Source organism: Harpia harpyja, chromosome 13, assembly GCF_026419915.1.
Source record: "Harpia harpyja isolate bHarHar1 chromosome 13, bHarHar1 primary haplotype, whole genome shotgun sequence".
In the NCBI taxonomy this organism is placed as follows: Eukaryota; Metazoa; Chordata; class Aves; order Accipitriformes; family Accipitridae; genus Harpia; species Harpia harpyja.
In genome coordinates this window covers 151,419-178,249 of record NC_068952.1, presented here as the reverse complement: position 1 = coordinate 178,249, position 26,831 = coordinate 151,419, and the positions used below count along the sequence as shown (strand labels likewise).

Genomic DNA, 26,831 nt, shown 5'->3' with positions numbered 1-26,831 from the left:
TCCAAGCCCAGACCGGGCTGAGCCGGGCCAAACTGGGCTGAACTGGTCCAAGCCCAGACCGGGCTGGGCCGAGCCAAACTGGGCAGAGCTGGTCCGAGCCCAAACTGGGCTGAACCGAGCCAAATGGGTCCAAACCAGTTAAAGTCCCAACCGGGCCGAACCGGGCCAAACTGGGCCGAACTGGGCCGAGCCCAGAGTGGCCCGAGCCCCCGCCGAGGCCGCCGTTACCTTCCTGTCGCCGCGGGGCTCCGCCGAGTTGCTCATGGTTCGGGGCCGGGTCTGGGCTGGGGGGTCCCAGCGGGGCCCTTTATGGGACTGGGGTGGGCGGCCCCGCCCCGGGGCGGGGGGCTTGGGCGGAGGGGGCTGGGGAGGAGGGGGGGAACTGGGAGCACTGGGGGGGACTGGGAGGGGGGGGGATTGGGGGGGAGTGGGGGAGACTGGGAGCACGGGTGGACTGGGGGGAGGGGGGTATTGGGGGGGGACTGGGAGCACTGGGGGGACTGGGGGGAGGGGGGAGTATTGGGGGGACTGGGAGCACTGGGGGGGACTGGGGGGAGGGGGGGATTGGGGGGGAGTGGGGGAGACTGGGAGCACGGGTGGACTGGGGGGAGGGGGGTATTGGGGGGGGGACTGGGAGCACTGGGGGGACTGGGGGGAGGGGGAGTATTGGGGGGACTGGGAGCACTGGGGTGGACTGGGGGACTGGGGGGAGGAGGGGGTATTGGGGGGGACTGGGAGCACTGGGGTGGACTGGGGGGAGGGGGGATTGGGGGGGAGTGGGGGAGACTGGGAGCACGGGTGGACTGGGGGGAGGGGGGTATTGGGGGGGACTGGGAGCACTGGGGGGGACTGGTGGGGGGGATTGGGGGAGGGGGGATTGGGGGAGGGGGAGTATTGGGGGGGACTGGGGGGGAGTATTGGGGGGGAGACTGGGGAGCACTGGGGTGGACTGGGGGAGGGGGAGTATTGGGGGGGACTGGGAGCACTGGGGGGACTGGGGGAGGGGGAGTATTGGGGGGAGTGGGAGCACTGGGTGGGACTGGGGTGGACTGGACTGCTGAGGGGAGGGGGAGCACTGGCGTGCTGGGGGGGACTGGGGCAGACTGGGGGGGTATTGGGGGGGACTGGGAGCACTAGGGGGGTACTGGCAGGGACTGGGAGGCACTGGACTGCTGGGCAGGAGGGGGAGCACTGGGGGTACTGGGAGGAGGGGGAGCATTGGGGGTGACAGGGAGCACTGGGGAGGACTGGAGCAGACTGGGAGCGCTGGGGTGCTGGGGGGGAAGAGGAGCACTGGGGGAGCTGAGGGGGGACTGGGGTTAAGTGGGAGTACTGGGGGCACTGGGAGGGGGGCCATGGGGGGCACTGGGGTTAAGTGGGAGCACTGGGGACACTGGGGGGGTCCTGGGGAGCAGTAGGGGTGTTACTGGAAGCACTGGTGGTAGTGGGGGGGGCACTGGGAGAACTGGGAGAGCATTCAGAGCAGTGGCAGGGCACTGGGAGAACTGGGGGGGGGGCACTGGGAGAATTGGGAGAGTGCTGGGAGCATGGGGGGGCACTGGGAGAACTGGAAGAGTGCTGAGAGAACTGGGGGGGCACTGGGAGAACTGGGGGAGGGCACTGGGAGAGCACTGGGAGTGTTGCGGTGGCACTGGGGAGAATTGGGAGAGCGCTGGGAGCACTGGGGGGGGCACTGGGAGAACTGAGGGGGCACTGGGAGAGTGCTGGGAGAACCGAGGGGGGGCACTGGGAGCACCGGGGGGGCACTGGGAGCACTGAGGGGGAGCAATGGGAGAACTGGGAGAGTGCTGGGGGAACCGAGGGGGGCACTGGGAGAACTGGGAGCGCTGGGGGAGTCACTGGGAGCACTGGGGGGGGGCACTGGGAGCACTGGGGGGGTCACTGGGAGCACTGGGGGGGGCACTGGGAGCACTGGGGGGGGTCACTGGGGGGGATGAATCCAACCAGGACCCCTGGGGGGGGGGTGGGGGAGGGGGGGGTGGGGGGAGGGGTGACTCGGCACGAGACCGCCCGGGTCCCCTCGGCGGCCCCTTTGATCCCGCACGTGGCCGGCACCCGCCGGGGGGGGGGAGGGGTGGGGGGGGGGTGGGGGAGGGGCGGGGGGGGGCGGGGCCGCGCCCGCCTTCCTTGTCCCCGTGGGAAAGGTGGGGGAGGGGGCTCTGGGAACCCGGGCGCCCGGATTCTCCCACGGGTGGGGGTGGGGTGGGGGGTGGGGGGGGGGGGGAGGGGCGGTTGACACCCCACCCCTCCCCCTCCCCGCGGCTCCTTTTGGGCTCAGTTCTTGAGGATTTGGGGCTGGGGGAGGGGGAGGTCCCGAATCCCAGGCCCCTCCCCCACCCCCGGGGACCCCTCCCCCCCCGGGACCCCTCCCCCCAGGGGACCCCTCCCCCCCACCCAAAGGACCCTGGGTGCCCCCCCACCCCCCCCCAAGGGACCCCTCCCCCCCCCAAAGGACTCCTGGCCCCGCCCCCACATAGCTGCATCCAGAATATTTTATTACAAGCCCCGCCCCCTCCATGACCCGGGCTTCCTATTGGTGGAGGGGGGAGATGGGAGGGGTTTCAGCTCCCATTGGGCAGTGGGGGGGTGGGGGGGGTCAGGGGTCGCTGTGGGGCAGCCATGGGGCTGGCTATGGGTCAGGTTAATCCGTGGGTCTGTCCGTGGGTCTGGTCCTTCTACGGGGCAGCCGTGGGTCTGTCCGTGGGTCGGGTGCATCCGTGGGGCAGCCGTGGGTCAGGTCCCTCTGTGGGTCAGTCCGTGGGTCTGGTCTTTCTGTGGGGCAGCCGTGGGGCTGCCTGTGGCTCAGGTCCATCCGTGGGTCCTTCTATGGGGCAGCCATGGGGCTGTCCGTGGCTCAGGTCCATCCGTGGGTCAGTCCGTGGGTCTTTCTATGGGGCAGCTGTGGGGCAGCCCACGCCTCAGGTCCATCCGTGGGTCAGGCTGTGGGTCTTTCTATGGGGCAGCCGTGGGGCAGCCCACGCCTCAGGTCCATCCGTGGGTCAGTCCGTGGGTCAAATCTTTCTGTGGGGCAGCCCATGCCTCGGGTCCATCCGTGGGTCAGTCCGTGGGTCAAGTCTTTCTGTGGGGCAGCCCACGCCTCGGGTCCATCCGTGGGTCAGTCCGTGGGTCTTTCTATGGGGCAGCCGTGGGGCAGCCCACGCCTCGGGTCCATCCGTGGGTCAGTCCGTGGGTCAAGTCTTTCTGTGGGGCAGCCCACGCCTCGGGTCCATCCGTGGGTCAGTCCGTGGGTCTTTCTATGGGGCAGCCGTGGGGCAGCCCACGCCTCGGGTCCATCCGTGGGTCAGTCCGTGGGTCAAATCTTTCTGTGGGGCAGCCCACGCCTCGGGTCCATCCGTGGGTCAGTCCGTGGGTCAAGTCTTTCTGTGGGGCAGCCCACACCTCGGGTCCATCCGTGGGTCAGTCCGTGGGTCAAGTCTTCCTGTGGGGCAGCCCACGCCTCGGGTCCATCCGTGGGTCAGTCCGTGGGTCAAGTCTTTCTGTGGGGCAGCCCACGCCTCGGGTCCATCCGTGGGTCAGTCCGTGGGTCAAGTCTTTCTGTGGGGCAGCCCACGCCTCGGGTCCATCCGTGGGTCAGTCCGTGGGTCTAGCCGGAGGAATCGGACGTAGGGGAGGGAACGCACGTGGGTCGGGGTGGGGGGGGGGGGGCACAGCCGTGGGGCGGCTCAGTCCTCGCCGTGGGGCCGACGCAAACACCACTCGCAGGCGTTGCGGAACATGCGGAGCCAAGGAGCGGCGTGGTCGGCGTGCCCCCCGCCCCGCGCCGTGGGGCGCCCCCAAAGCGGGGGCCACCAAGGCCACTGCCAGGCGCGGACCCCCCGCTCGGGGTGGGGCATGACGGCCAAATGGCGGGCCGCAGGGGGAGCAGAGGGCGGCCGCCGCCCCCCCCCCGAGCCGTTGGGGTTGAGGGGGTACTCGGCCGTGGGGCGCCCCACGTCGTCCACGTAACGAAGGGGGACCAGGCCCCCCCCCAGCGCCGCCGTTATTCCCTCGGGAGTCCGGAACTGGAACCGGCCTGGGAAAAGGGGGAAGGGGGGGGGGGCACCCATGGGTGTCACCGCAAAGAGGGTCTCGGAGTGGCGGGCGTGGGGTACCCCTCCGCCGCGCCCCACGGGGTGATGGGGCATCCCCAGTGCTCCCAGTGGTCCCCCCCAGTGCTTCTAGTGTCCCCCCCCAGTGCTCCCAGTGTGCCCCCAGTGCTCCCAGTGGCCCCCCAGTGCTGCCCCCCAGTGCTCCCAGTGTTCCCAGTGCTCCCAGCGTCCCCCCAAGTGCCCCCCCAGTGCTCCCAGTGTTCCCAGTACTCCCAGTGCTCCCCAGTACTTCCAGTGCCCTCCCAGTACTCCCAGTGCCCTCCCAGTGCCCCCCAATCCTCCCAGTATTCCCGGTGCCCTCCCAGTGCCCCCCAATCCTCCCAGTACTCCCGGTGCCCTCCCAGTGCCCCCCAATCCTCCCAGTACTCCCAGTGCCCCCCAATCCTCCCAGTACTCCCGGTGCCCTCCCAGTGCCCCCCAATCCTCCCAGTACTCCCAGTGCCCCCCAATCCTCCCAGTACTCCCAGTGCCCTCCCAGTGCCCCCCAATCCTCCCCATATTCCCGGTGCCCCCAAGCCCCCCAATACTCCCAGTACTCCCAGCGCCCTCCCAGTACTCCCAGTGCCCCCACCTTCCCCGTGGGCCACCCAGACGCCCAGGCAGGCGCCCGCCATCCCCCGCAGCATCAGGGCCGGCCCCGGCTCCACGCGCACGGCCACGAAGGCCCCGGCTCCACGCGCACGGCCACGAACCGCGACTCGAAGCGCCCCGACGCGTTGGGGCTCAGCACCACCGCGGGGGGGGCCCCCTCCTCTGCGCCCCACACCGCCCAGGTCACCCCAAGGGGACACCCCCAGGGACACCCCCCCCCCCCACCCAAGGGACACCCCTTGGGGACACCCCCCCAAGGGACACCCCCTGGGGGACACCCCCCCACCCAGCAGACACCCCCCCCGTCCAAGGGACCCCCCCCCGTGGGTGACCCCCCTCCTCCATGGGACACCCCCCCCAAGGACATCCCCCCACCCATGGGACAACATCACCCAGGCAGGACCCCCACCCATGGGACACCCCCCCCCCCAAGGGATGACACCACCCATGGGTGACCCCCCCCCTTCTCCATGGGAATCCCCCCCCCAAGGACCCAAGGACCCCCCCCCCACCCAAGGGACAACATCCCCCATGGGAGACCCCCACCATAGGACCCCCACCCATGGGTGCCCCCCCCAAGGGAAGACATCCCCCATGGGAGACCCCCCACCCATGGGTGACCCCCCACCCACGGGTGCCCCCCCCCCCCAGCACCCACCAGTGGGTGGCCCCAACCCAGCCCAGCAGGGCCAGGAGCTGGCACCCGTTGCAGACGCCGAGGCTGAAGGTGTCGGGGCGCCGGCGGAAGCGTTCCAGGGCGACCCGCGCCCGCGGGTGGAAGCGGACGGCGGCTGCCCACCCTTGGGGGGGGGGACACATCAAGAAAAAAAAAGGGGGGTCAGGGCACCCCCAAAGTGGGGACCCCCCCCCACCCAGCACCCCCAAAACAGGGGTGCCCGTGAAAACAGGGACGCCTGCACCCAGCGCCCCTGACACCCTGCGCTCCTCAAACCAGGGGCACCCCCAAAATGGGGACCCCTGCACCCCCGAAACAGCACCCCCAAAACAGGGGCACCCCCAAAACGGGGACCCCTGCACCCCCGAAACAGCACCCCCCAAAACAGGGGCACCCCCAAAACGGGGACCCCTGCACCCCTGAAACAGCACCCCCAAACCAGGGGCACCCCCAAAACGGGGACCCCTGCACCCCCGAAACAGCACCCCCAAAACAGGGGCACCCCCAAAACGGGGACCCCTGCACCCCTGAAACAGCACCCCCAAAACAGGGGCACCCCCAAAACGGGGGACCCCTGTGCCCCCGAAACAGCACCCCCAAAACAGGGGCACCCCCCAAAACGGGGACCCCTGCACCCCTGAAACACAGCACCCCCAAAACAGGGGCACCCTAAAAATGGGACCCCCCGCACCCAGCACCCACAACACCCTGCACCCCCAAAACAGGGGCACCCCCCAAATGGGGACCCCCTGCACCCCTGAAACACAGCACCCCTAAACCAGGGGCACCCCCAAAACGGGGACCCCTGCACCCCCTGAAACACAGCACCCCTAAACCAGGGGCACCCCCAAAACGGGGACCCCCTGCACCCCTGAAACACAGCACCCCTAAACCAGGGGCACCCCCAAAACGGGGACCCCTGCACCCCTGAAACACAGCACCCCTAAACCAGGGGCACCCCCAAAATGGGGACCCTTGCACCCCTGAAACACAGCACCCCTAAACCAGGGGCACAGCCAAAACGGGGACCCCTGCACCCCCGAAACAGCACCCCCAAAACAGGGGCACCCCCAAAATGGGGACCCCTGCACCCCTGAAACACAGCACCCCTAAACCAGGGGCACCCCAAAACCTGGGGCACCCCAAAAACAGAGGCAGCCTGAACAAGGGACACTCCAAAACCAGAAGCACCCCAAAACTAGGGACACCCTAAAAACCAGGAGCACCCCAAATCCAGGGGCACCCTGAAACAGAGACACCCCAAAACTAGGATCATTCAGAAGCAGGGGTACTCCAAAACCTGGGGCACCCCCAAATCTAGGGGCACCCCGAGCCAGGGACACCCCAAAACCTGGGGCACCCCAAAACCCGGGTCACTCAAAACCAGGCACACCCCAAAACTAGGGTCATTGAGAAGCAGGGACACCCCAAAACCTGGGGTACCCCAAAACTAGAAGCACCCTGAACCAGGGACACCCCAAAACCAGAAGCACCCCAAAACTAGGGACACCCTAAAAACCAGGGGCACCCCAAATCCAGGGGCACCCTAACCCAGGGCATCCTGAAACACAGACACCCCAAAACTAGGATCATTCAGAAGCAGGGGTACCCCCAAAACCTGGGGCACCCCAAAACCCGGGTCACTCAAAACCAGGCACACCCCAAAACTAGGGTCATTGAGAAGCAGGGACACCCCAAAACCCGGGGCACCCCAAAACCTGGGTCACTCAAAACCAGGCACACCCCAAAACTAGGGTCATTGAGAAGCAGGGACACCCCAAAACCCGGGGCACCCCAAAACCTGGGTCACTCAAAACCAGGCACACCCCCAAAACTAGGGTCATTGAGAAGCAGGGACACCCCAAAACCCGGGGCACCCCCAAAACCTGGGTCACTCAAAACCAGGCACACCCCAAAACTAGGGTCATTGAGAAGCAGGGACACCCCAAAACCTGGGGCACCCCAAAACCTGGGTCACTCAAAACCAGGCACACCCCAAAACTAGGGTCATTGAGAAGCAGGGACACCCCAAAACCTGGGGCACCCCAAAACCTGGGTCACTCAAAACCAGGCACACCCCAAAACTAGGGTCATTGAGAAGCAGGGACACCCCAAAACCTGGGGCACCCCCAAAACTAGAAGCACCCTGAACCAGGGACACCCCAAAACTAGGGTCACTGAGAAGCAGGGACACCCCAAAACCTGGGGTACCCCAAAACTAGAAGCACCCTGAACCAGGGACACCCCAAAACCAGCTGCACCCCAAAACTAGGGACACCCTAAAAACCAGGAACACCCCCAAATAGTACAGACACCCCCCCCCGGGGTCCCCCCCAACCCACCCCCCAGGCGTGAATTTAAGGGGGGGGGTACCCCACATTTCTCACCCTTGGCGGAGCCGAGGACGTCGGCGTAGCTGAACCCCCCCACGAAGACGAGCCCCCGGAAGCCGTCGAGGGTGACGGTGCCCGAGCAGAGGTCCTCCGTCGTCACGTCCCACACCTGGGGACACCCGGACGCTTGGGTCCCCCGGCACACGCCGTGGGGGGGGGGGGGGACACGGGACACGACCCCCAGGAGGTGGGGGTCGGGGTGGGGGTCAGGGTGGGGGGGGGGGCCCTTACCTGGAAGCCGGCCATGACGAAGGCGGCCGCCATCTCGCGGTCCCCGTTGCTGCCTTCCTCCCGCAAGATGGCCACCCGCGGCCCTGGTAGCTCTGGGGACGTCGGGGTCAGCCCCTGTCCCTGCGGACCCCCCCCCGGCCCCCCCATGTCCCTGAGACCCCCATGTCTTCCCACACCTCCACGGCCCCCACGATCTCCCAGCCCCCCATGTCTCTCCAGACCCCCAAGACCCCCCAAGACCTCCAAGACCCCCATGTCTTCCCAAACCTCCATGACCTCCAAGACCCCCATGATCCCCCAGCCCCCCATGTCTCTCCAGACCCCCAAGACCCCCAAGACCTCCATGGTCCCCCCAGCCCCCCATGACCTCTCAGCCCCCCATGTCTTCCCAGACCTCCATGACCTCCAAGACCCCCATCATCCCCGAGCCCCCCATGATCCCCCAGCCCCCCAAGACCCCCCAGCCCCCCATGTCTTCCCAGACCTCCATGACCCCCAAGACCCCCATGTCTTCCCAGACCCCCCAGCCCCCCATGACCTCCCAGCCCCCCATGTCTACTCAGACCTCCATGACCCCCAAGACCCCCATGTCTTCCCAGACCCCCAAGACCCCCAAGACCCCCACGATTCCCCAGCCCCCCATATTTTCCCAGACCCCCACGACCCCCCCAGGCCCCCATGTCTTCCCAGACCCCCAAGACCCCCACGATCCCCCAGAGCCCCACATCCCACCCAGAACCCCCATGTCCCCCCAGCCCCCCCATGACCTCCCAGCCCCCCATGTTCCTCCAGACCTCCATAACCCCCAAGACCCCCCATGTCTTCCCAGACCCCCAAGACCCCCAAGACCCCCACGATCCCCCAGGTCCCATATCTTCCCAGACCCCCACGACCCCCCAGGCCCCCATGTCTTCCCAGACCCCCATGATCCCCCAGCCCCCCATGTCCCCCCAGACCCCCATGATCCTCCAGACCTCCATGACCCCCCAAGACCCCCATAAGCCCCAAGACCCCCAAGACCCCCTAGCTCCCCATGACCCCCCAGCCCCTCACCCATGTGCTGGAGCAGGGGGGGCTCCTCGAAGGGGTCGAAGGTGAGGGTGAAAGTAGGTCCCTGGCGCCGGCGCAGCCCAGCCTCCTCCTGGGCCACGCAGTCCCACGGCCGCCTGCTCCCGCTCCAGTCGGAAACTGGTCTCCTCCCAAAGCGCCCGCAGGTCCCCAACGGGCTCGGACAGCACGGTCGTGCCTGCCACCACCACCTGAACCTGCCACGGGGACACGGGGATGGTCAGGGACATGGGGACATGGCCACCACCACCTGAACCTGCCACGGGGACACGGGGATGGTCAGGGACATGGCCACCACCATGGCCACCACCACCTGAACCTGCCACGGGGACACGGGGATGGTCAGGGACATGGCCACCACCATGGCCACCACCACCTGAACCTGCCACGGGGACACGGGGATGGTCAGGGACATGGCCACCACCATGGCCACCACCACCTGAACCTGCCACGGGGACACGGGGATGGTCAGGGACATGGGGACATGGCCACCACCACCTGAACCTGCCACGGGGACACGGGGATGGTCAGGGACATGGCCACCACCATGGCCACCACCACCTGAACCTGCCACGGGGACACGGGGATGGTCAGGGACATGGGGACATGGCCACCACCACCTGAACCTGCCACGGGGACACGGGGATGGTCAGGGACATGGGGACACGGCCACCACCACCTGAACCTGCCACGGGGACACAGGGATGGTCAGGGACATGGCCACCACCATGGCCACCACCACCTGAACCTGCCACGGGGACACGGGGATGGTCAGGGACATGGGGACACGGCCACCACCACCTGAACCTGCCACGGGGACACAGGGATGGTCAGGGACATGGCCACCACCATGGCCACCACCACCTGAACCTGCCACGGGGACACGGGGATGGTCAGGGACATGGCCACCACCATGGCCACCACTATGGCCAATGCCCTCCATGCCCCCAGGAGGACACAGGGACACAGCCATGGCCACCTCCTGTCCCACCATACCACCACGAGCACATGGCCATGGGGACACGGCCATGGCCACCTCCTGTCCCACCATAACACTACAGGGACACGGCCATGGGGACAAGACCACCTCCTGTCCCACCATAACACCACAGGGACACGGCCATGGGGACACGGCCGTGGCGACCTCCTGTCCCACCATACCACCACGAGCACATGGCCATGGGGACGTGGCCACGGTCACCTCCTGTCCCACCATAAAACCACGGGGACACGGCCACGGGGACACGGCCACCTCCTGTCCCACCATAACACCACGGGGACACGGCCATGGGGACGTGGCCACGGCCACCTCCTGTCCCACCATATACCACGGGGGGACAGCCATCACCACCTCCTGTCCCACCATAAAACCACGGGGACACGGCCATGGGGACGTGGCCACGGTCACCTCCTGTCCCACCATACCACCACGGGGACACGGCCACCTCCTGTCCCACCATACCACCACGGGGACACGGCCATGGGGACGTGGCCACGGCCACCTCCTGTCCCACCAGGACACCACGGGGACACGTCTGCAGGTCCACATCCCGAGTGACCTCCCGTGCCCGCAGGGCCAGCCGTGGCCCCCCCCGCCACCTCCGCGTCCCCAGGTCCCCTCACCGTGGCGTCAGGCCCGTAGGGGCCGCTGTGGCCGACGGGGACGCAGCGCACGCCGGCCTCCTGGTAGCGGCGGCAGACGTCAACGCCGGCGCCCAGCGGCACCTCCAGCACCAACCCCGGCTCCTCCGCGAACAGCACGGCCAGCGCTGCGGGGACAAGGGACACGGGGGTGGGAGACGGGGACACGGGACATCGGGCATGGAGACAGGGGACGTACGGGGAGGTGGGGACGTGGGATAATGGGGACAGGGGACGGACGTGGGGGACAGGACGGGGGACGGGGGACGTGGGGACGTGGGGGACATGGGATAACGGGGACATGGGGACAGGGGACATGGGGACAGGGGATGTGGGGACAGGGGATGTGGGGACATGGGGACGTGGGGACATGGGGACGTGGGATAACGGGGACATGGGGACAGGGGACGTGGGGACAGGGGACGTGGGGACAGGGGATAACGGGGACATGGGACAAGGGATATAGCGACAGGGGATGTGGGGACATGGGGACGTGGGGACATGGGGACATGGGATAACGAGGACATGGGACATAGCGACAGGGGATGTGGGGACATGGGACATGGGGACGTGGGGACATGGGACACAGGATAATGGGGAGAGGGGAAAATGGGGACAGGGGATGTGGAGACATGGGACACAGGACAGGGGACATGAGGACGTGGGGACATGGGATAATGGGGACATGAGGACATAGGGACAGGGGATGTGGGACATGGGGACATGGGAACATGAGGACACGGGGACATGGGATAATGGGGACATGGGACAACGGGGACATGGGATAATGGGGACATGAGGACATGGGGACATGGGAGATGGGGACACAGGAGATAGGGATGTGAGGACATGGGACATGGGATAATGGGGACACGGGGACATAGGACATGGGGATGTGGGGACATGGGACATGGGACATAGCGACAGGGGGATGTAGGGACATGGGACATGGGGACATGGGGACATGGGACAATGGGGACATGGGACACAGGACAGTGACAGGGGATGTTGGGGACATGAGGACATGGGGACATGGGATAATGGGGACATGGACATAGGACATGGGGACGTGGGGACATGGGATAATGGGGTAATGGGGACATGGGACATAGTGACAGGGGATGTGGGGACATGAGGACATGGGATAATGGGGACGGGATAATGGGGATGGGATGATGGGGACAGGGGATGTGGGGACATGGGACAGGGGACATGAGGACATGGGGACGTGGGGACATGGGATAATGGGGACATGAGGACATAGGGACAGGGGATGCGGGGACATGGGGACATGGGAACATGAGGACACGGGGACACGGGATAATGGGGACATGGAGACATGGGATAATGGGGACATAAGGACATGGGGACATGGGAGATGGGGACATGGGACACAGGAGATAGGGGATGTGAGGACATGGGACATGGGATAATGGGGACATGGGACATAGGGACAGGGGATGTGGGGACATGGGACATATGGGCCATGGGAACACAGGCACGTGAGGACATGGGACACGGGGACAGGGGGACGTGGGGACACGGGGACAGGGGGACGTGGGCCGTCTGGAGGTGGGGGGGCCAGCGCACGAGAGGTGGGGACGGGAGGTGGGACGTGGCGCTGAGGGCTCTCCGGCGGTTCCCCGGCGGTTCCCCAAGCCGGGAAGGTCCCGGGGCGGGGCGGGGGGGTGTCCCCACCCGGGGGTGTCCCCACCCGGGGGTGTCCCCGAGCGTTCCCGGGGAAGGGGGACGGTGACTCACGAGAGGCGTCGGGGGGGACGGCGGCGATGTCCACCTGGAGGCCGCAGTTGCCGGCGAAGGCCATCTCCAGCAGGCAGCCCAGCAGCCCCCCGTCGCTCACGTCGTGGCCCCCCCCGCAGCGCCCGCTCTGGGGCGCAGCGGCAGGCGTCACCCCCTGGCACCCCGACCCCCCCCCCCCCCCCCCAATTCGTACAGACCCCGACCCGGGGGTCACACCTCTGGTCACCCCGGTTCCCACCTCGTGCACCCTGACCCCCCCCCGCACCCCAAATCTCCACACACACCCCCCCGATCCCCCTGCACCCCAAATCTTCTTTACACCCAAATCCCCCCTGCACCCCAAATCTCCTCCCCTTTACCCCAAATCCCCCCCACCCCAAATCCCCCCTTTCACCCCAAATTCTCTCTGCACCCCAAATCTCCTCCCCTTTACCCCAAATCCCCCCCAAATCCCCCCTTTCACCCCAAATTCTCTCTGCACCCCAAATCTCCTCCCCTTTACCCCAAATCCCCCCCACCCCAAATCCCCTCCTTTCACCCCAAAACCCCAAACACCCCAAATCTCCCCCACACCACAATCCCCCCCCAAATCCCTCCCACACCCCAAATCCCCCCTGCACCCCAAATCCCCCACACCCCAATCCCCCCACACCCCAAATCCCCCCTTTCACCCCAAATCTCCTCCCCCTTTACCCCAAATCCCCCCCAAATCCCCCCTTTCCTCCCAAATTCCCTCTGCACCCCAAATCTCCTCTCCTTTACCCCAAACCCCTCCCCACCCCAAATCCCCCCCTTTCACCCCAAAACCCCCAAATCTCCCCCACACCCCAATCCCCCCCCAAATCCCTCACACACCCCAAGTCCCCCCTACACCCCAAATCCCCCCTTTCTCCCCAAATTCTCTCTGCACCCCAAATCTCCTCCCCTTTACCCCAAATCCCTCCCCACCCCAAATCCCCCCCTTTCACCCCAAAACCCCAAACACCCCAAATCTCCCCCACACCCCCAATCCCCCCCAAATCCCTCCCACACCCCAAATCCCCCCTGCACCCCAAATCCCCCACACCCCAATCCCCCCACACCCCAAATCCCCCCTTTCACCCCAAATCTCCTCCCCTTTACCCCAAATCCCCCCCAAATCCCCCCTTTCTCCCCAAATTCCCTCTGCACCCCAAATCTCCTCTCCTTTACCCCAAATCCCTCCCCACCCCAAACCCCCCCCTTTCACCCCAAAACCCCAAATCTCCCCCACACCCCAATCCCCCCCAAATCCCTCACACACCCCAAGTCCCCCCTACACCCCAAATCCCCCCTTTCTCCCCAAATTCTCTCTGCACCCAAATCTCCTCCCCTTTACCCAAATCCCTCCCCACCCCAAATCCCCCTCCTTTCACCCCAAAACCCCAAACACCCCAAATCTCCCCCCACACCCCAATCCCCCCCAAATCCCCCCCATCCCACCCCAATCCCCCCTACACCCCAAATTCCCCCCCCAGGCTCCCCTTTTCTCCCACCCACCCCAGCCCCCCAAAGCGGGGGTGTGTCCCCCCCCCCCCCCCAGCACCCACCTTCGATGAGGCGTTGGGTGACACGGAAGGCGGCGGCCAGCACCTCGGGGTCCTCCAGGTCGGGGCAGGCGTCCCCCAACTGCGAGAAGACCTGGGCCAGGGCGCTGCCCCCCAAACGGTGCCGCCCCGGGCTCAGCTGCACCCACAAAAGGGCTCCTGGGGGACCCCAAAATCCACGGGGTGGGCTACAGCGCCCCAAGGTCCCCCGTGGGCACCCCGATGCCTCCCCGGAGGCACAGCACCCCAAAATTCCCCAGGGGTCGCTTCAAGGCTCCTGGGCACCCCAAATTCCATGGGGGGTGTACAGCACCCCAAGGTCCCCCACGGGCACCCCAACGCCTCCCAGGAGTCACAGCACCCCAAAAATCCCGAGGGTTTACAGCAGGACTCCTTGGGGGACCCCAAAAGCCTTGGGGGGGTCTACAGCACCCCAGGGTCCCCCAAAGGCACCCCAACCTCTCCCAGGAGTCATCACAGCACCCCAAAATGTCACCAGGGTGTCACCACCACCCCTCGGTTACCCTAAAACACTCCCAGGCACCCCAAAATCCATGGAGGGTCCCATCCCCCTGCAAGCACCCCAAAATTCACCCAGGGTTTACAGTGGGGCTCCTGGGGGACCCCAAATCCCATGGGGAGGGTCTACAGCACCCCAAGGTCCCCCAAAGGCACCCCAACCTCTCCCAGGAGTCACGGCACCCCAAAACTCCCCAGGGGTCACAACGGGGCTCCGGGCGGGACCCCAAAATCCATAGAGGGTCCCAACCCCCTCCAAGCACCCAAAATTCACCCAGGGATCCAAGCCTGCCCCCAGGGCACCCCAAAACCTCCATGGGGGGGTCCTGGCTCCCTGAGGGCACCCCAAAACCCCTCGGGGTTCCCAGCCCGCCCCCAGGGCACCCCAAAACCTCCATGGGGGGGGTCCTGGCTTCCTGAGGGCACCCCAAAACCCCTCGGGGTTCCCAGCCCGCCCCCCAGGGCACCCCAAAACCTCCATGGGGGGGTCGTGGCTCCCTGAGGGCACCCCAAAACCCGCCGGGGTCACTGACCTTTGCCGTCAGGACACTTGAGGTCGGGGGTGACGGTAGCCGTGATGTCGGGGCAGACGGCGTAGGCTGAGACCACCAGGGTGCCTGGGCAGGGGTCAAGAGGTCACCGGGGGTCACCGGGGGTCACGGGGTCACGGGGGGCTTGGGGTCACATGGGGGGCATGGGGTCAAAGTGGGGGACCCATGGCCAGGAGTAGGGGTGGTGGCACCCATGGGTCACAGCGCCGTGGTGGTGGCATCCGTGACCCATCATCGTGGCGGTGGCACCATGGGTCCTGGTGACATGGCACCCATCATCATGGTGGTGGCACCCATCATCATGATGGTGGCACCCATGGGTCCTACCTCTGTAGCACCCATCACCCATCATCGTTGTGGTGGCACCCATGGGTCTTGGTGCCGTGGCACCCATTACCCATCATCATGGTGGTGGCACCCATGGGTCCCACCTCTGTGGCACCCATTATTGTTGTGGTGGCACCCATGGGTCCTGGTGCCGTGGCACCCATCACCATGGTGGTGGCACCCATCATCATGGTGGTGGCACCCATGGGTCCTACTTCTGTAGCACCCATCACCCATCATCATTGTGGTGGCGCCCATCACCCCATCATCATGGTGGTGGCACCCACGGGTCCTGGTGCCATGGCACCCATCACCATGGTGGTGGCACCCATGGGTCCCACCTCTGTGGCACCCATCACCCATCATTGTTGTGGTGGCACCCATGGGTCCTGGTGCCGTGGCACCCATCACCATGGTGGTGGCACCCATCATCATGGTGGTGGCACCCATGGGTCCCACCTCTGTGGCACCCCATCACCCATCGTCGTCGTGGTGGCACCCACGGGTCCTGGTGCCCGCGGCACCCACCACCACGGTGGTGGCACCACGCCCCACCCTCCCAACGGTGACACCCCCGGGTTCCCCTGCCGCGGCGGTGCCCGCGGCACCCACGACCCCGTGCCACCCCAACAGCACCCGCCGCCCCCGGGCCGGCCGACGGGACTCACCGGGTGCCAGGACGGTTTCGGTGCCGACGCGGGCGGCCATGCTGAGCGAGTCCTTGCCCCGTCGATGGCCACGCCCAGGCGGTGCAGGAGTCCCACCAGCCCCTCGCACGCCGTCACCAGCGCCCCGCCCTCCGCCCCCCGTCTTCGCCCCCCACATCCAGTTCCCCGAGCACTTCACGTCCTGGGACACGGGGTGGGGGACGCCGAGAAGACGGGGACACGGGGTGGGACGCCGAGAAGACGGGGACACGAGGACGTTGGAGGACGGGGAGACACCGGGACCCCGCGGAGGGGGGACGTGGAGACGCGGGGAGCGAAGGGGACACGAAAGGACACAGGACAGGAGGGGACACGTCAGAGCCACCTCGTGTCCCACAGCCCCTCCTGCCACCCTCAACCCCCCCCCAGATGTCCCGCCGGTAGCACCCAACCTCGCCCGTCACCTCCCACCCCACGGCGGTGGCGATCTCAACGGCCCCGCCGTGGCCACGCCGCGGCCCCCGTGACCAGGACGTGGCCCTGGTGACAACAGTGACGTGGTCCTGGTGGCTCCCGTGACCACGATGTGACCCTGCCACGGTCCCCGTAGCCACGGCATGGCCCTGGTGTGACGACGACATGGCACCCTCTAGCCACATGTCCCAGAGCCGTGCCACGGCCATGCCGTGGGCCCTCTTGGCCACGCCACGGCCATGCCACGGTCTTCCACGGCCGTGCCGGTGGCCCCATGGTCCCCCTTGCCGTGCCACGGCCGTGCCACGGTCCCCTTGGCCACGCCGTGGTCATGCTGTGGTACCTGTAGCCACGGCCAGCAGCGTGCCGCGGCCCCGTAGCCCCATCTTGTAGCCACGTCACGGTCCTGCCACGGCAAGGACGTGACAGCGGCGTGGTCTTGGTCTCCGTGGCTGTGACGCAGCCACTACGCTATGGCGTGGCCGTCCCGTAGCCACGCCATCACCATGACATTGCTCCCGTAGCCACGCCGTGGCGGTGGCACGTCCCCCATGGCACGGCCACCCCCGTCACCACGTCATTGCTCCCGTAGCCATGCCGTGGCCTTGCCGTGATGGTGGCACATCCCCCATGGCACGGCCACCTCGTCACCGTGTCATTGCTCCCGTAGCCATGCCGCCCGTAGCCATGCCGTGGCCTTGCCGTGGCGGTGGCACGTCCCCCATGGCACGGCCACCCCCGTCACCACGCCATCACCACGTCATTGCTCCCGTAGCCATGCCGTGGCCTTGCCATGACAGTGGCATGTCCCCCCATGGCACGGCCACCCCCGTCACCACGCCATCACCACGTCATTGCTCCTGTAGCCACGCCGTGACGGTGGCACGTCCCCCATGGCACGGCCACCCCATCACCACGTCATTGCTCCTGTAGCCACGCCGTGACGGTGGCACGTCCCCCATGGCCACGGGCCACCCCATCACCACGTCATTGCTCCTGTAGCCACGCCGCAGCAGCGGCACGTCCCCCCCACCGCGTGGCCATCCCACGGACACGCCAAAACCACGTCGCCGCTCCCGTAGCCACCCTACGGCCGCGCAGCGGCATCGGCGCGGTACTCACGCGGAGGTCGGTGATAGCGGGCGAAGACGAGGTTGGTGAGGGCTTCGGTGAGGGCCAGGCGGGCGCCGGCGGCCGGATCCAGCAGGCCCTTGATGGGCTGCTCACCCAACGCCGTGGCCGCCCCCACCGTGTCGAAGTGGGACAGGGCCACCACGGGCCACGTCGGCTAGCGGCGTGTGCAGGGGCCCCACGCACTGCTGCTGGGCCACCAGCCCCGTCACCGAGCGGTTCCACCTGCCCCGGGGGGACAGCGGCGTCGGCGGGGGACACGGGCCGGGAGGTGGCCACGGGGACGGGTTTTGGGGGGGGACAGGGTTGCGACGCGTGGGGGACGTGGGTGGGACGTATCCTGGAGGGACGGGGGACACGGGCGCGGACATTTCCCCGGGAGTGGCATTGACTTGGGGGACACGGAGTGGGACGCGGCATGGGGGGACGTGGAGTGGGGACACGGGGGGGCACACGGACACGCTGGGAGGAGCATCGGGGACGTGGAGGGGGATTGGTGAAACGAAGAGGGATTGGTGACACCGAGAGGGACTGGGTGACACCGAGGGGATTGGGGACACGGAGGGGACCGTGGCCACCACGTGGGTTGGGAACACGGAGGGGACCGTGGCCACCACATGGGTTGGGGACACGGAGGGGACTGTGGCCACCAAGTGGGTTGGGGACATGGAGGGGATCGGGGACATGGAGGGGACTGTGGCCACCAAGTGGGTTGGGGACATGGAGGGGATCGGGGACATGGAGGGGACTGTGGCCACCAAGTGGGTTGGGGACACGGAGGGGATCGGGGACATGGAGGGGACTGTGGCCACCAAGTGGGCTGGGGATACGGAGGTGACCATGGCCACCAAGTGGGGTTGGGGACACGGAGGGGATCGGGGACACGGAGGGGACCACGGCTGCCCAGGAGGCAGGCGCAGGGGGGGCCAAGTGGCCCAGCAGGGCCCACGGCCGGGGTTGGGACACGGGGGGACAACGGGGGGACACGGGGGTACCTTGTTGGTGAGTAGCGCTTGCTGGCCACTGCCGGAGCCGCAGGACCCGCTCCAGCGCCTGCCGCACCGACAGCGCCGGGGGCAGCGCCAGCGGGCGCAGGGTGGGGGGCACCGCCTGCAGCACGAACTCCTGGGGGGGCACGGGGGGATGGGGGGGTCCCATCATCACGGGGGTCCCCATTCCTCTTGGGTGTCCCCAATCCTGTTGGGGGTCCCCATCCCAACTGGGGGGTCCCCATCATCACGGGGGTCCCCCATCCCTCTTGGGTGGCCCCAACCCTGTTGGGTGTCCCCATCCCAACTGGGTGGCCCCCATCGTCATGGGGGTCCCCATCCCTCTTGGGTGGCCCCATCCCTTTTGGGGATCCCTATCCCAACTGGGGGGTCCCATTGGGTTGCCCCCATCATCATGGTGGTCTCCATCCCTCTTGGGTGTCCCCTTTCCCAACTGGGGGGTCCCCGTTCCCAACTGAGCTGTCCCCATCCCCCATCAGGGGGTCCCCATCATCGTGGTGGTCCCCCACCTCCGTTGGGTATCTCCATTCCCAACTGGGGGGGGGGGGGGCGTCCCCATTCCTATTGGGGGTTCCCCAGCACCCCAGGGGTGTCCCTTGGGTCCCAGCCCCTGGGGTGACCACGGCAGGTCCCCCCCCAGGGATCTCCTGCCCCCCCCCCCTCACCTTTCGGGGCATCTTGCCCAGCACCCACTCGAGCTCCAGGTTGACGGGGGTGGGCAGCCCCTTGTGGGACCCCCCCTCGGGCACCGGCGCCTCCAGGTCATCCACAAGCACGATCTGGGGGGGGGGGGTGGGGGGGGTGTCAGCAGGGCCGGGGCACCCCCAAAACACTCCCCAAGGACCTTCCTGGTCCCCAGGGACCCCAGAAGGACCCCAGGGACCCCTCGAAACTCCCCCTTGCTGACAGGGACCCAAAAAGCCACCCCCGGGCCCCCCCATGTCCCTCAATCTCCCCACGTCCCTCCAGGTCCCCATGGCCCCAGCGTCCCCCCATGGCCCCGCGTGTCCCCATGTCCCCCCACGTCCCCAGGTCCCATATCACACGTCCCCATGTCCCCAGGTCCCCACATTCCCACGTCCCATGCCCCACAACCCACGTCCTCCACGTCCCCATGTCCCCACATCCCCCTGTGCCCACATCTCATGTCCCACGTCCCATGGTGTCCCCCATGTCCCTGCATCCCTATGTCCCATGTCCCCACATCCTCCATGTCCCCATGTCCTCCACGTCCCCACGTCCCCATGGTGTCCCCCATGTCCCTGCATCCCTATGTCCCACGTCCCCACATCCCCATCCCCATCTCCCCACATTCCCATGTCCCCACGCTGTCCCCCATGTCCTTGCATCCCTCTATCACATGTCCCCACGTCCCCACACCCCATATCCCCATGTCCTCCACGTCCCTACATCCCCACATTGTCCCCCATGTCCCTGCATCCCTATGTCCCATGTCCCCACGTCCCGGCATCCTCCATGTCCCCCGTGTCCTCCACGTCCCCCACATCCCCCGTGTCCCTGCATCCCTGTGTCCCATGTCCCCCACGTCCCCCACATCCTCCATGTCCCCATGTCCTCCACATCCCCCGTGTCCCTGCATCCCTGTGTCCCCATGTCCCCACATCCCCACATCCCCATGGTGTCCCCACGTCCCCCACATCCTCCATGTCCCCGTGTCCTCCACGTCCCTACGTCCCCCGTGTCCCTGCATCCCTGTGTCCCATGTCCCCACGTCCCCACATCCTCCATGTCCCCCGTGTCCTCCACGTCCCCATGTCCCCCCGTGTCCCTGCATCCCTTGTCCCATGTCCCCATGTCCCCACATCCCCACATCCCCATGGTGTCCCCCACGTCCCCACATCCTCCACGTCCCAATGTCCCCCGTGTCCCTGCATCCCTGTGTCCCATGTCCCCATGTCCCCACATCCCCACATCCCATGGTGTCCCCCACGTCCCCCACATCCTCCACGTCCCATCTCCCCACGTTCCCACGTCCCCACACTGTCCCCCACGTCCCGCATCCCTACGTCCCACATCCCACGTCCCCACGCCCTCCACGTCCCCCACGCCCTCCACGTCCCCACGCTGTCCCCCGTGTCCCCCGCACCCCTCTACCGCCCGTCCCCCACGCCCCCACGCCCCACGTCCCCATCTCCCCCACCACCCCCCCCCGTCCCGGCTCCGTGCCCCCTTACCCGCCCGTCCCCCGGTGATGGTCCCCACCACGCAGAGGGGACAACGCTCGCGGGCGGCCAGACGCCGCAGCAGCCCCACTCGGGGCGGGCGCACCAGCAGCGCGTTGGACTCTTGGTACTCAGCACCCCACAGCTCCAGCACGCTCAGCGTCGGGTCCCCTTCGCTGCCACCCCGCCCGTGTCACCGCGGCGGGGGGACGCCGCGGCGAGGGGGGGGGGGCACCAAGGGGACAAGGGGCATGGGGAGGGGGGGTTTGGGGGCATTGGGGGTCTGGGGAGGGGTCCCATGGGGGGGGGGTGTGAAGGGGGGGGTCCTGTGGGTGGGGGTCTGTGGATGGAGGGGGTCCCGTGGGTGGGGGGGTCCCGGTACCTGAAGCGGCTGGCGTAGATGACGGCCCCCCGCCGGCTCGCTGAGCTCCTTCAGGACGTTCCCTGGGGACAGCGGTGACGGGACGCTGGGGACACCCCCCATGTCCCCCCCCCCCCCCCGTCCCCATGACCCCCCCGTGTCCTCGTATCCCCCCGTGTCCTCGTGTCCCCACGTCCCCAAGCCATCGCCACCAGCCCCATGACGGTGGATGCTGAAGGTGGGGTTGTCATCTCCCTCTGTCCCCCCCCACGGCCCCATGTCCCCATGACCCCCACGTCCCCCCCATGTCCCCATGACCCCCATGTCCCCCCCATGTCCCTATGACCCCCATGTCCCCCCTCTGTGTCCCTATGACCCCCATGTCCCCCCCCGTGTCCCCCGTGTCCCCCCATTCCTTCATGTCCCCACGTCCCCAAGCCCTTGCCACCAGCCCCGTGATGGCAGATGCTACAGGTGGGGTTGTTGTCATCTCCGTCCCCATATGTCCCCCCGCCGTGTCCGTCCCCCCCCCGTGTCCCCGTACCGTTGCCGCCAGCCCCCTGGTCGTGGATGCTGCAGATGGGGTTCCCCCCCCCGCTCTCGATGCAGCCCCGCAGCACCCGGTTCATCTTCTGCTCCATCTCGGGGTCCCCCCGCTGCACCCGCCCCCCGCGTCCCGCTCCTCTGTGTTGTCCCCCTGCACCTGGGGACACGGAGCGGGGGGGGGGGACACACTGTGGAGACACACACACACCCCCCCCCAAAACACACAGGGACCCCCCTGGCTCCCCCTTACCTGGATGGAGGAGGCAGCCCCCCCCGCCGACGCCGATGCGGTACACGGGGCCCCCCCACTTTCACCACCAGCATCCCTGGGGGGGGGACGACACACGGGTGAGACCCCTTGGACCCCCCCCCAGGGAGCTTGGGGGTCTTGAGGGGGGGTGAGATTTGGGGGTCCCAGGGGAAGTTTGGGGGTCAGATGGGGATTTGGGAGTCCTGGGGGGGTGGTTGGGGGTCCCACAGGGGCATTGGGGGTCCTGGGGGAAGTTTGGGGGTCAGATGGGGATTTGGGGGTCCTGGGGGGGGTCGGTTGGGGGTCCCACAGGGGCGTTGGGGGTCCCTGAGGGAAGTTTGGGGGTCAGATGGGGATTTGGGGGTCCTGGGGGGGTCGGTTGGGGGTCCCACAGGGGCGTTGGGGGTCCTGAGGGAAGTTTGGGGGTCAGATGGGGATTTGGGGGTCCTGGGGGGGTGGGTTGGGGGGTCCCACAGGTGTGTTGGGGGTCCTGGGGGAAGTTTGGGGGTCAGATGGGGATTTGGGGGTCCCAGGGAGATGGGTTGGGGGGTCCCATAAGGGGTTGGGGGGTCCCAGGGGAAGTTTGGGGGTCAGATGGGGATTTGGGGGTCCTGGGGGGGCTGGGTTGGGGGTCCCATGGGGATTTGGGGGTTCCAGGAAAAGTTTGGGGGTCCCATGGGGATTTGGGGGTTCCGGGGGGGTGTGGGGATCCCGGGGGGGGGGGGGTTAGGTGTCCTGGCAGAAGTTTGGGGGTCCCATGGGGATTTGGGGGGCCTGGGGGGGAGGGTGTTGGGGGGGGGCCGGGGGGTCTCACCGGGCTCGGGGGGCTCCTTGCGGACGTGGTCGTCCTCGATGGCGCCGATGCCACCACTGAACATGATGGGCTTGATCCACTCCCGCCGCTGCCCCCCCGCGCAGCACCTGCCCGAAGGAGCGGGGCGAAGCCTGGGGACACCCCACGGCGTCACCTCCCCTGCCACCCCAAAGCCCCCCACCACGTGGCAACCATCCCCCCCCCCCCCACCCCGGGGGGGTCCCCCAGAGGTCCCCAAGGCCATGGAGGTCTCCAGGAGCCCCTGAAAGGTCTTTAGATGTCCCCAAGGTCCCCAAGGCAGCGCCGTGTCCCCAGGACCACGGAGTTGTTTGGGTGTCACCAAGAGGGTCCCCAAATGTCCCAGAGGTCCCCAAGGCAGCAGGTGTCACAAGGGTCCCCAGGGGTCCCCAAGGATATGAAGATCTTTGGTGTCACCTAGAGGGTCCCCAAATATCTCAGAGGTCCCCAAGGCAGAGCAGGGTGTCCACAAAGGTCCCCAAGGCCATGGAGGTCTTTGGGTGCCAGCTGGAGGGTCCCCAAGTGTCCCCAGGGAGTCCCCAAGCTTCCCCAGGGGTCCCCGAGGCCATGGAGATCTTTGAGTGTCATTGGAAGGTCCCCAAAAGTCCTTGGGGTCCCCAAGGCCGTAGGGTGTCCCCAAGACCACGGAGGTCTCTGAGCATCCCTGAAGGGTCCCCAAATGTCCTTGGGGTCCCCAAGGCTGCAGGGTGTCCCCAAGGGTCCCCAAGACCATGGAGATCTTTGAATATCATTGGAAGGTCCCCAAATGTCCTTGGGGTCCCAAGGCTGTAGGGTGTCCCCAAGACCCAAAGAGATCTTTGAATATCCATCCCCTGAAGGGTCCCCAAATGTCCTTGGGGTCCCCAAGGCTGCAGGGCGTCCCCAAGGGTCCCCAAGACCACGGAGTTCTTTGAGTATCATTGGAAGGTCCCCAAATGACTTTGGGGTCCCAAGGCCATAGGGGGTCCCCAAGGGTCCCCAAGACCACGGAGGTCTTTGAGCATCCCTGAAAGGTCCCCAAATGTCCCCAGGGGTCCCCAAATTTCCCCAGATGTCCCCAAATGTCCCCAGAGGTCCCCAAATGTCCCCCGGGGGGGGGTCCCCCGCTCACCAGCCAACACAGGTTCCCCAAATTTGTTGCCGTAGTCGCTGGCGCCGCCGTCTGGCCCCGATGGCGATTTCCAGGGGGCGGGCGAAGGATTTGGGGTACGGGCTGCGCCCCGTCTTCCCAGGGCAGGTCATAGCCCTGGGGGGGGGGGGGTGACGGGTGGGGGGACACGTGGGTGCCCACCCAGCTGGGGGGTGGGGGGGGGGGAGCCCGGGGCTTGAAGGGGGGGGGTCCCAGGGGTGGGGGGATCCCAGGTTTGGGGGGAAACCGGGGGAGTTTTGGGGGGTTCAGTGAGATTTGGGGGGTCCTGGGGAGTTTTGGGGGGGGGTCCTGGTGGCTTATGTAGGGGGTCTAAGGGGTTTGGGGGGGATCCCTGGGGGTATTGGGGGTCCTGGGGAGTTGGGGGGGGTCCCAGGGGGTTTGGAGTCCTGGGGGGTGGGGTTTAGGGGGGTCCAAGGAGTATTGGGGGGTCCTGGGAGGTTTCAGGGAGTCCCAGGGGTATTGGGGGGCCTGGGAGGGTCCGGGGGGGGGTCCCGGAGTTTGAGGGATTGTGAGGGGGGTCTGAGGGGTTTGGGGGGGTCCCACGGGGATGGTTTGGGGGGTCCCTGGGATATTGGGGGTTCTGGAGGGGGGGGGTCCCGGAGGGGTTGAAAGTTCTTGGGTGTTTAGGGGGGGTCCCGGGAAATTTCAGGGGGGGTCCCAGGGGTATTGGGGGGCCTGAGGGGGTCCCAGGGGTGTTGGGGGGTCCCAGGAGGTTTCAGGGGGCCCCTCGCATATTAAGGGGCCTGGGGGAGGGGTTCAAGGGGTCCCCAGGGGGGTTTGGGGGCACCACCGGGGGCTCGGGGGGGGGTCCCGAGGGTCTCACCAGGGATGAGCAGGTTGCCGAAGCTGTACCCGGCGGTGCCGGCGATGACGTGGGCGCCGCGGGCCGGTGCACTGCACGTCCCGGATCCGGCCCCCCCGTCCCCCGTCGTCGCCCCGCTGAAGGGGGCCACAGCTGGGGGTGGGGCCAGATTAGGACACACCCGCTCCTCAAACCACACCCCACCCCCCCCCCGGCCCCCTCCCCATCTGCCCCCCCACCCCAAACCACCCCGCTGACCGGTGGGGAAGTTGTGGGTCTCGGCGGTGAAGATGACGTGCCGGATGGTCGTCCTCTTCTCAAAGGGACTCGGTTCGGCCCGGGTCCCGCGGCCACAGCGCCGTCACCGGCACGCCCGGATGGCGCTGCGGGGGACAAGGGACACGTCACCCCCCCACCGGTGCCCAATGGGGGGGGGGCCACGCAGCAACGCACAGGCACCCATGGGTGATGGCAGCCTGCTAGCGTCCGTGCCGTTGTCACCCATGGGCGATGGGACTCCTCGACCTTGAAGCCGTCATCACCCATGGGTTGTGGGGTGCTCCAACCTCCATGTCATGGGCACCCATGGGTGATGGAATGGCCCAACCTCCATGTCATCATCACCCATGGGTGATGGGATCCCCCAGTGCCCATGCCATGGGCACCCACGGGTGATGGAACGGCCCAACCTCCATGTCATCATCACCCATGGGTGATGGGATCCCCCAGTGCCCATGCCATGGGCACCCACGGGTGATGGAACGGCCCAACCTCCATGTCATCATCACCCATGGGTTGTGGGGTGCTCCAACCTCCATGTCATGGGCACCCATGGGTGATGGAACTGCCCAATCTTCATGCCATCAGCACCCCATGGGTGATGGGACTAGCCCAATCTTCATGCCATCAGCACCCATGGGTGATGGGACTCCTCAACCTTGAAGCCATCATCACCCATGGGTTGTGGGGTGCTCCAATCTCCATGCCATGGGCACCCATGGGTGATGGGATCCCCCCAACCTCCGTGCCATCATCACCCATGGGTTGTGGGGTGCTCCAACCTCCATGTCATGGGCACCCATAGGTGATGGGATCCCCCCAACCTCCATGCCATCATCACCCACGGGTGATGGGATCCCCCATTGCCCATGCCATAGTCACCCATGGGTGAAGGAACCTCCCCCAACCTCCCCACCATGGTCACCCATGGGTGACAGCCACCCCAAGGACCCCTGGCCTTGACGCCATGGGGCACCCATGGGCCCCACCTGCTGTTGTCAGAGAACTTGATGACATTGTTGGGGTTGCTGGAGCTCTGGGTTCCCATGATGCTCTGGAAGAGTGACTGCGGCTTCTCCTGCCCATCCACCACCAACCGCCCCTTGAAGAACCAGTGGCGGCTGTGCTCGCTGGGGACACGGACATGGGGGGCAGTGTCACCGGGGGGGGGGACACGGACATGGGGGTGGCATCAATGGGGGACACGGACGTGGGAGGTGGCATCAATGGGGGACACGGGACATGGTCATGGGGGTGGCATCAATGGGGGGACACGGACATGGAAGGTGGCATCAATGGGGGACATGGGGACATGGTCATGGGGGTGGCATCAATGGGGGACACGGACATGGAAGGTGACATCAATGGGGGACACGGACATGGGAGGTGGCATCAATGGGGGACATGGGGACACGGTCATGGGGGTGGCATCAATGGGGGGACACAGACATGGAAGGTGGCATCAATGGGGGACATGGGGACATGGTCATGGGGGTGGCATCAATGGGGGACACGGACATGGAAGGTGACATCAATGGGGGACACGGGGGACATGGTCATGGGGGTGGCATCAATGGGGGACACGGACATGGAAGGTGGCATCAATGGGGGACATGGGGACATGGTCATGGGGGTGGCATCAATGGGGGACACGGACATGGAAGGTGACATCAATGGGGGACACGGACATGGTGAGGTGGCATCAATGGGGGA

The 26,831-nt window shown here is 67.0% G+C and overlaps 1 protein-coding gene across 1 annotated transcript; it reads right to left on the bottom strand.

The window, feature by feature from the left end:
- Window positions 1–3,687: 3,687 nt before the first annotated feature.
- On the bottom strand, window positions 3,688–26,480 carry PFAS (phosphoribosylformylglycinamidine synthase). Its single transcript, XM_052806581.1, is given in 38 exon segments — window positions 3,688–4,054; window positions 4,702–4,771; window positions 4,807–4,883; window positions 5,354–5,521; window positions 7,785–7,899; window positions 8,022–8,113; window positions 9,075–9,177; window positions 9,179–9,286; window positions 10,713–10,858; window positions 12,492–12,616; window positions 14,056–14,215; window positions 15,109–15,192; window positions 16,122–16,181; window positions 16,184–16,253; window positions 16,255–16,302; window positions 17,697–17,714; window positions 17,716–17,850; window positions 17,852–17,930; window positions 18,701–18,737; window positions 18,740–18,830; window positions 19,381–19,494; window positions 20,915–21,074; window positions 21,281–21,309; window positions 21,311–21,342; window positions 21,804–21,921; window positions 21,924–21,962; window positions 22,056–22,079; window positions 22,081–22,110; window positions 22,112–22,131; window positions 22,870–23,000; window positions 23,995–24,050; window positions 24,052–24,182; window positions 24,861–24,921; window positions 24,923–24,961; window positions 24,964–24,992; window positions 25,098–25,222; window positions 26,108–26,248; window positions 26,398–26,480. Coding segments are annotated over 38 exon segments (3,498 nt in total). The 3' UTR covers window positions 3,688–3,704.
- Window positions 26,481–26,831: the final 351 nt, after the last annotated feature.